Source organism: Octopus sinensis, linkage group LG5, assembly GCF_006345805.1.
Source record: "Octopus sinensis linkage group LG5, ASM634580v1, whole genome shotgun sequence".
In the NCBI taxonomy this organism is placed as follows: domain Eukaryota; kingdom Metazoa; phylum Mollusca; class Cephalopoda; order Octopoda; family Octopodidae; genus Octopus; species Octopus sinensis.
This window is the reverse complement of record NC_043001.1, coordinates 10,567,741-10,577,852: the sequence shown is the minus strand read 5'-3', so window position 1 is coordinate 10,577,852 and position 10,112 is coordinate 10,567,741. Positions and strand designations below refer to the sequence as shown.

The 10,112-nt window shown below is 32.9% G+C and overlaps 1 protein-coding gene across 9 annotated transcripts in view; it reads right to left on the bottom strand.

Moving 5' to 3' along the window:
- Positions 1-1,107: 1,107 nt before the first annotated feature.
- The window catches only part of LOC115212345 (nephrin-like), a 296,829-nt gene continuing 287,824 nt past the window's right edge, over positions 1,108-10,112 (bottom strand). For 5 of the 9 annotated variants that reach the window (XM_036503159.1, XM_036503157.1, XM_036503161.1 and 2 more), the window contains one exon: positions 1,108-2,865. In XM_036503159.1, the coding sequence (XP_036359052.1) occupies positions 2,726-2,865 (140 nt within the window). In that variant the 3' untranslated portion in view covers positions 1,108-2,725. Of the gene's footprint in view, positions 2,866-8,262; positions 8,336-10,112 lie in introns of all 9 variants that reach the window. The other 4 variants (XM_036503162.1, XM_036503163.1, XR_004999321.1 and 1 more) reach the window with 3 other exon arrangements.

Genomic DNA, 10,112 nt, shown 5'->3' with positions numbered 1-10,112 from the left:
ATTCTTTTTCTTTTTTTCCCCCAGGAATTCAAATGTAGAGAGAAAGGAGAGAGGGAAAAAAAACAAAGAGACCTTTGGAAATCATATGTAGATAGAGGGGACATCAAGCAATCGCATGTTGATTATAAACCTACATATAGAGCAGAACTTGTGAAAACCAGCAGACCATATCTAGATAATAAACTGGCAAAGTCAGTCCTACGAAACATGTGCAAATTAGAAAAGAGGAACAACCTTAATAATTGCCAAGTTGTCTTGAAGACTTTAGATTTGAGAGGTAGGGAGAATGGGCAGCTTTAGACAAGAGGATGTGCTAGTGTTCACCAACAATGGTCAACTGATGAATCAACAGTGGTAGCAGCAGAGCACAATGTTAACAAAACTCTCTTTTAATGACAGCATTCACAAATCTTCACTAGAGTGTGTATGGGGTAATAGTGAAAGAGACAAGGGCTTGGGATGATAGACAAGTTGCCTTGCTATTGTTATCACATGATAAAACTGCTGTCAGCCAATTAACACAAATGAGGAGAGAAAGTTCTTTTTTTTATGCCTTTGAATTTTTAACTTGGCATCTCTTCCATTTTTTTTTTTAAGTGCACCAGCACCGAATAACCTGCTCAGTGAATGAGCAAACTCTGCCGTGGAGTTTCTCTTAATTCCATTTTCTACCCACTTTTGACAATCAGATTATTTTCATGATTATCAAATTCATTATGATGATCATCAAATTCAATGCCGAGAGATATTTTGGATTAAATTGGCCAAAATATCTCTTGGCATTCAACTGAAGGAGAATTATACTGGTTACCAGATAGTAGTAGTAATAATAGTAAAAAAAAAAACTCAAATATATTTTACTTAAAAGAATTATGGTAATTTCCTGGATTTCAGCATGAAATGATTTGGTGATGTCGCATTTAGTATTGTGTATTTTCCACACAGGTAGTATCATGACAGTGTATTTTCCACACTGATAGCATGAAGGTGTAAGCAATATTAAAAACAGAAATAGGCACACACCATTTAGTTATTATTTTTTTTTTTTTTCCTAGTTTTGCCAAAAACTAAAGAATGAGAAATTGTTTTACATTTCTCCTCACAGGTTTTTTTTCCCTTTTTATTTTGTTAGGTTCGAACGACTGATATGAGCAAAGGTTACTACTAAATACCAGTGCTCAAAACGGTTAAACGGTCAATTTTTTACTTGACAGCTGGTGTGATAGATTTTAAAAAAAAAACAAAAAACAAACAAAAAAAAAACTGTATGACAGCAATTATTTGGCATTTTTACTTCTTGACCCTCAGTTCTATCAAAGTATCCAAAAGTGTTTTACATCATATTATGTGCGGGGTATGAATGTGGGTGGGTGTTTGTGTTTGTGTGTGTGTTTGTGTCAGTCAACTAAAATAATTAAAAAAGAGTTAATCAGGAAAGAAAAGGCAATTCATGAAGCAAGTATTGTTTTTGTTGGTTTTTTTTTTTGTTTTTTTTTTTTGTATGTTTGTTTATGAAATATCGACAACATCACAACATTCAGCCATAGCTTCGATGGTTCTGAGATCAGTACACAAACACACGTCAATTATTTTAGCACAAAATAGTATTGAAGCCTACAACTGTAATAATAGTCACAAAGGAAATTGCGACTCTTAAAAAGCCTGATGCTAAATTCATCAAATGATATCTAGCTTACTGCAACCAAAGGAGATTCACTGTTGTCCAGTGCGGCTAATTGTGTTGATCTAGTTTAATGGATAATGAATGTTGTGTAACCAAACTGTCACAGTTGATAAGAAATAATGAGAAGGGGGTGGGGCAAAATGCTGTTGATTGTAATGCTAATATTATGAAAATAGTTTCTCTGATAAATTTGGTTGCAGTTTTTACTGACCTCCAACTGACAGCTTGTGCAGTTCTCTTATGTTTCATTTTTCTTTTCTATTTTTTTTTTTTATAGAAAACTTTCTGTGAAATAATAAAAAAAAAAAAAAAATCTCATTCATAGTTTAAGAAAATGGGGAATGGTTTGCTGTTAAACCCATGTTCTGAGAAGATACCATACAACTTTCAGTGGCATAATTAGGCCCTAGATTGTTCATATATCTACTCGTATACACTTGCCGTGATGTAACACGGAGTAAGCTCATATGGCATCAAAATAGCATCACGATAGTTCCACCATTATCATCATTAATTTCTTCACCAGATTAAATTCGTTAAAAATTCAAAACCTAAATGATAAAAGTTGATATTTCAATGAACCCATGATGTTTTTCTTGTGTTTGTTTTATGAAATGCATTCCTTCTCAGTCACTTGTTTTGTGTCTTTTTTTTTTCTTTTCTTTTCGTAAACAAAGAACAAACAGTTTAAAGAGACCGAGTATAGAAATACCTCAGTCAGTTCATCTGATGAATGCATTCAATTTGACTTCAAGATGAGTGAAATATAAATCTGCATTGATGGTTTTCAGTCAGCAATGTGAGATTGTTCTCTGACAGTTGAAAAAATTGATAAATCCCGACCGAGATATATCATTAATAGATATATATATATATCATATATATATACATATATTATATATATATTATATATATATATATTGTTCAAAATCTCTAGCTAGCTGCTTTTAAATTCCAAATGCCAGCAAAGATAGTATAAAAAGTCTTTTAAAATCATCGTTGTTTTATTCATTGCCATGGAAGGATTTTGGTAAGCCAGGATTACACCAGGTGACCTTTCATTTCGAGGCTTGGTTGTATTGGTGATTGAAGGCTCCCCCTCGCATTGGTGCTGCGATACTGAGAAGGGCTTTCATAGCAGGGGTTAGGGACGATGCTGGGAGAAAGTGGTACACTTGGACCTAAAATCAGAAGTTTAAATACATTTTATTGTAAGCAACAAAATTTAGGATAAAGAAGTTTAATTATAAAAACAAACTTTAAGTTTTCTAATGATAATTAGATACTTAACAACTCTAAAGAGGTAAAATTTGAAAAGCTACTTTGGTATTAAGCAAACACTAGTTCCTTTGTACATTTTGAAAGTTAAGATATTTATTGATTTGATCTAAGTAAAAGAATTTTCTTTTTACCTTTGGCAGGAAGGTTGTGCAGTTGGAAATAAATTTTACCAAAAAAACAAACAAAGAACTGAATCTCTTTTGGTATTGTAAAATATCAACTGACTGCATAACACGTTTATAAACAATTTGATGTATCAAAAATATATGTGTATGTATATATATATGTATAAATATATTTCTACACACATGTACACTGTTGTACAGATTTAGATATGGTAAATTGAAAAATATGCTTTACTTTTAAACTTTAATCTGAGTTTCATTCAGAAGATATCAAGGAACAGATGGAGAAAGCTCGTACTATTTACATGTGTGTGGTTGTGGAGGGACGTGGGAGCTGTTTCAAGTAGGACATTCATTGTCATTGAAATTAATGGTTTGACTTTGTTCCTTGAAAGTTATTCTTCCTTTCAACTTTTATAAAATATTTTTTTTTTTTTTATAAAATTAGCTTTTATAAGTTTTCCAAGTTTCGTTATGAATTTAACACTAAAGGATAATAATAAATCATAACAGTAATAACAACAACAACAATAATAATAATGATGATGATAATCTAAAGAAACATTATGGTGAGCAAGAAAAGAGAAGAAAATAAAAATGAGTGAGAGAAAAAGAATTTTTTTTTTTTTCGCAAAAATTTTTAAAATTCATGACAAATATATTACAGAGTAAGTGTAATATAAATGTCATGATAGCATATCTGCAAGTTAGTAGAATAAATGTGTTAAAAATTTAACAAAATAAATGTCATGATAAAATATATTAAGAATAGAAATGAGCGGAGGAGATTAATTCGGTTACAGTCAGTTGGCATGCAAGAGTACAATTGGTGAACACACCCCACCTCCATTGAGAAAAATAGCTGCAAATGTTGATAGTATTCATAAGCGTCTACATGGTATGAAAATGGAGTTAATGGCTGAAATTGGTAAGAAAATTGCCATGCAGAGGTGAAGTTAAAGCAATGAAAGGCAAGAATATTTTTTTTTTAGTAAAGTTTTTTTTTTTTTAAATAATTAACAAACGGAATAAATAAAGATGAAAAATGTAATAGATGTGCTTACAAAGCTACATGCAAATTCCTTTAAGATAAGCTCGAAGTAAAAAAAAGAATGCAACAATTGTTAGTCTACAAGAATATTGTCTCCTAAAAAGAAAAGAGAAATTGTTCACAATCTACCGTGAAAAACACACACACAAAAAACAAAAAACAAAAACATAAGTGAAATAAAGGAAATTTACTTGAAGTAATACTTGCAGCTAGTAAGTACAAAGTAAATTATGCAGCTACATATGTGTATATATTTATATAGCAAGGAAGGTGTGATAAAACAAAATGGTTTTCCTTTTTGTCATTTTGTAAAAGTATCAAACAGCTACAATATGGTGTTAACCCTTTTTATTTCAATAGGTTTTATGTGTAACAATACTAAGATTGATATTTCATTTATCTAAAAATATGAAATGGATATAGTTGAAAGTAATGTCGGGGAAAACGAAAAGCAACAAAAGATAGGTTTGTTGCAGAATGGTGTTTTCTTATATGGAAGAGGAGACAGTGTTAGAATATTAAAATCAATAAAAGTTGGACTCTGAACAACTACAGTAAGAAGAGGAAGATTCAGTCTAATATAAATAGTTGCATTAGTCACACAATGTGACAAAATAACTCTGGTCAGAAAGTTGAGAAGCGCTTAACTAAATTTGGTTAGAGAGGCTATGAAAGGGAAAAATAATAATTTCCACCAACCACATGGTTCTGGATTCAGTCCCACTGCATGGCACCTTGGGCAAGTGTCTTCTACTATAGCCTCAAGCCAACCAAAACCTTGTGGGTGGATCTGGTAGATGGAAACTGAAAGAAGCCTGTCGTGTGTGCATTATATATATATATATATATTATATGTGTGTGTGTGTCTATGTTTGTGTTTGTCCCCCCACCATCGCTTGACAACTGATGTTGGCATGTTTATGTCCCCGTAACTTAGCAGTTCGGCAAAAGAGACTGATAGAATAAATACTAGGTTTACGAAGAATAAGTCTTGGGGGTCGATCTGCCATATGCCCATGGGCAACAAACAAGATGAGGACAAATATCCGTCAAATGTAAATAATTCCTCTTCTCTTAAATACAGAACTGTAATGATGGACAATATATTGAAATAGTTGAGATTTTGATGAAAAATAAGGACTGAAATATATTGAAGGGGGAGAAAATAAAAGGAATGGAATTATCTTACAACGTAATAATTACGTGAAGTGTATTTCTATTTTCTACCACTAAGTATCGGAATTGTAGCAGGCCTAAATAAACTTGTGAAGTTTCAAGATCATTATGTTAGGCAGCTAATGTCATTCTCAATTGCAGTGGCATAGCATTAACGCTGAATAGGTAAAAACCAAACATTGGTAAAGATGTCAGAAAACTTTTGATGTTAGTCATGCAAATTTTCATCTTGTTTAGAATTCCGGTGAAGTTGTTTATTTTTCTTTTCCGTTTCTTATTCATTAGTCCAAAGTTGATTTGTTGGTTCATAGCCATTTGAAATATTCTAATTAGAAAAATACACCGCTCGAGTTTGTAGTAATTCAAGGAGACAATACTCCAACTATAGACGTATTTCACACTTCAAAATATGTCAGAAAGCAAAGTTGTTTTCAACACACGTTATGTGTGTATGTGGGGGGGGGGGTCCTCATGATCTTATAATTTTACTGTTAGTAATTAACATAGTAAGACCATCATAGAATATCCAATACTACAATGTTGCATCTACCTTCTTCTCTAATTAAACAGGTGATTTTTCATTTAGTAATCCTGAGATGCTAATACAGAATATCAGCCTGCACTGCTGTTTATCATTCTCTAGCTTAGCAGAATGTTGGACTCGTGACAAAAAAAGTTAATTGCACCAAAGTAATTTACAAACCTCACCAGATCCCTATCCTAGCCAACAAATGATGTTCTCAGCCACATCATCATCATAATACTCTCCTCCCCATCTCTACATGTGCTTCTTCAAATCATTTGCAAGTTAAAGCAGTTTAAGATCATCAACAATTAGAGATATTATTCATCAGTGTTAATTTTTAACTTCTTAAAGGTTTGAATACTTTTTATTTGTTTTTCTTTTCCTTTCTTTTGTGGTACATGAATTGTAGATGAAGTTTGACAGAAAGTTAGCTGATAGATTATTGAACTGAAAATAAGTCTCTGTGTGTGTGTGTGTATAGACACATATATATATAACAGCCCACATATGAAAATGAATGAAATAAAGCATTGAAAAACAGAAAGATAGAGAGAGAGAGATACGAAGAGTAAAGTTGAAAAGATATAAGATTGTTTAGAAAGAATTAAATTAATCTCACTTAAGCTGATATGTATATATGTGCCAATGTATATATCTATTATGTATTACTGGGTTCAAACCAGACACCAGCCACTTTGTTATTGTGATTCTGTTGCCATTACATGGCAAACCCTATCACTCATGAAATACTGTGTTCATGGAGGAGGAAAGATCTTCTTTAGTACTTGGTTGTACAATGCTTTCCAATGTGTGTAGTAGTGGCGTGCGCACACATTATTAGCCATTTGAAAAGACTATGAAAGTCTCGACCACGGTCGAACAATGATGATGATGATGTGTTCATTTTTAACCCCTTGACGCTGGTATTACCCGAAGCATGTGAGACACTGCTCCGGTTTTTTTTATCTAATGAGGCCACACAAGTGCCAACGAGCTTGCGTTTATTTATGTTCACTGTTACAATTACATAGTGTCGTACATTTAAGTCTACCCGTTTATGAAAGCGAACTTATGTGATGCTGTTTATCATAATATGATATGCACGAGTTATTTTGCTCAAGTTCAGAAAATAGCTTGCGTGTGGTACAACCCAAAACACGGTATCATGCATGTAAAGTATCCGCATGTCATTGGTCTACTGCTAGTCCCATGACTTGAACGTAACCTAAAATAGCTAAGATAATGCACGGGACGGCGAGCACGTGCACCTAAAGAGATAAAGTACATGATAGCGAACGTAAACATATGTCAGCCGCTAAAAAGTCCGTGTTAGATGTAGGGCAGTTCTACATCATATAATTACATAAACCGCGGGTAGGCAATTGTCCCTTTGGAAGGGCATACCATTTCCACTACAACACATATCAAAATCATTAAGCTCTAAGAATAATGCATGATTAATTCTAAACAATCATTATCATCATCCTTTAACGTCCGTTTTCCATGCTGGTATGGGTTGGACGGTTCAACTGGGGTCAGGGAAGCCAGGAGGCTGACCCAAGCTCCAGTCTGATCTGGCAGTGTTTCTACAGCTGGATGCCCTTCCTAACGCCAACCACTCCAAGAGTGTAGTGGATGCTTTTTTACGTGTCACTGGCACAGGGGCCAGAGGGGGCTGGCATTGACCACGGTCGGATGGTGCTTTTTACATGCCACCAGCACGGAAGCCAGTCAAGGCTTTACATTTGATAGAGTAATCTGAATGCTAAAAGGCTGGAATATATAAACTAGTTAATGAATCTTTTTCTTAAATTATATGGATTGCAATGCTGCTGTTTAACTTCACTTTCTGTTGTGATAAACCATTTATAAATTCCTCTTGGATATGATGTAAATCTATTTGCAGACAATTTGAGGAAGAAGTTTTACCTATTCTCCAGATAGATTGTAAACTGGAGCAATCAGTGTTAAATGTTTCACACACAGATACAAGAAAACATTATCAATAGGTTTTGAATTCATGAGTCATAAGTAATTTGTTTATACTACCTCTGTAGTATAGATACTATTGCTCTTTGATTATAAGAGTTATCTAATTTAGGTGCTGAATAAACCGAGATCTTGCAAATTAACTTGAGATGTTACAGGTAAGTTTATGTCAATAGTAGTTATCTGTGAAAACACCCAGTCTTTAGTAATGAAATCAGCTAATGTAATATATACCTATATGTGAGCACCTCATTGCTATTTAAGATAATTGAATGAGTCTATGTGCAGTATGTAACAGTTTATAGCAACACAGGTAAGTCCAAGACACAAAGAACAAGAGTCCTTATAGATGTTATCAAAGATATAAGAGAGAGAGAGAGAGAGAGAGAGAGAGAGAGAGAAAGAGAGAGAGAGAAGAAGCATCACCTACTGTATATTTCCAGTGATTATTAAGTGAAGATGTCAAACAGATGATTGCGTTTGTGTGTTCCACTGGTAGGTGACTGTCAATGAAGTTGACACACACCAACAGGTAGCAGCAGAGAAAGAAAAGAAGGAGAAGGAGGTGGAGGAGGAAGAAGAACATCAGTAACACGGCAGTTATAATTAACAGGACTGATATTAATTAAACACACATGATTGCTGTAAAAGATGTGATTAGATACCAAAACATTTGGAACAGTTTAATGAAATAATTAGTGTTAAAAATGTAAGTGGATTATTATTAGTAGATTACCAGTAGATAAAATATCATGCTAAGTTATATTATCAAAAGTAATTAATTTATACCACCTAAAGAAAACAAAATGTCATGCTTTTTTTAAAAATATATTTGATGCTTATTTCATCATAAATTTTCACTTAATACAAGAGTGGGAAATATAGTTTTTAACCCAGAATTTTGTTGGTTTCTCAAATTGCTTAACAGCACTATTTCCAGTTATCTTCAGAATTTTACACACCTAAAGAAACTTTCAGTGACACACAGAACTTTTAATGATTAATATTTGACATTAAACAGGAAGTGGACTGGCAGGAATAATTAGTGTTGAATAAAATGTCTTGCCGTATTTAGTTACATCTATTTCTAAATTGAAATCCTACAAAAACAGAAACTTTGCCTTTCATCTTGGTGAAGTCGATAAAATAAATACAAGTGAGTACTTGTAACAATATGATAGATTATACCTATTTCTTTACTACCCACAAGGGGCTAAACACAGAGAAGACAATCAAGGACAGACAAACGGATTAAGTCGATTACATCGACCCCAGTGCATAACTGGTACTTATTTAATCGACCCCGAAAGGACGAAAGGCAAAGTTGACCTCAGCGGAATTTGAACTCACAATGTAACAGCAGACGAAATACGGCTACGCATTTCGCCCGGCGTGCAAACGATTCTGCCAACTCGCTGCCTTGATAGATTATACCATCCACTTCTAACTTTTTAGCTTTGCACCTATGTTGGAAATCAATACTTGATATATTGCAAGTTATAAAGAGGAAATTTTTCTAAACATTATCAAGTTTAGGAGTCATAAGTGTGTAAATTAGTTTACATGCTACAGAGGGACAATAAGGCCAAGATTTTTTTATCAAAGGAAATTTTTCAAAAAACTGTTTATGTTAGCACTAAGAATATAAGTTATAAGATCCATATCTTAAGTGTTACTATAAGTATTCCACTTAGATGAAGCACCTTATTAAATGAATTTTAAAATGAGGGTCACTGCTAGGTTCCTCAAACTTCGGTTTTCTTAATCACCATTCATGAATGAATTTTTCTGTCATTTTTACTATTTTTCAAACTTTCATCACTTGGATATCAAATTAGGCCCAAATTAAGACAAATTTGATTATTTCAAACTGAAGTAACAGCAATCTACCACTGGCAGTCGACTGTGTGTGTATGTAAAGCAGAGTAAAAGAGCTGAAGATAACTTGATATAGCAGAATTAAACCATTATTTGTAAAAAATATAAAAAGGAAGTGCATGAAAATAAAATTTACACATTATAATGAAATCTTCATCATAATTTATCAAATAAATATTTAGAATCCAATATTTTTTTTTACCAGTTTTATGAGAAATTTGCTGATATAGAATTTGGTCATTATATAAAAATATATTTTATTAGCAGTTTTGCTAAATTATATAACCAGTTAGTATGGAAGATGTAATTGATGATATAGAAAATGGATACATCTTAGTCCTAATATATATTTATTTATTTCACTTTAATTATCCAAACAATTAATGCCAAACTATGTTGATT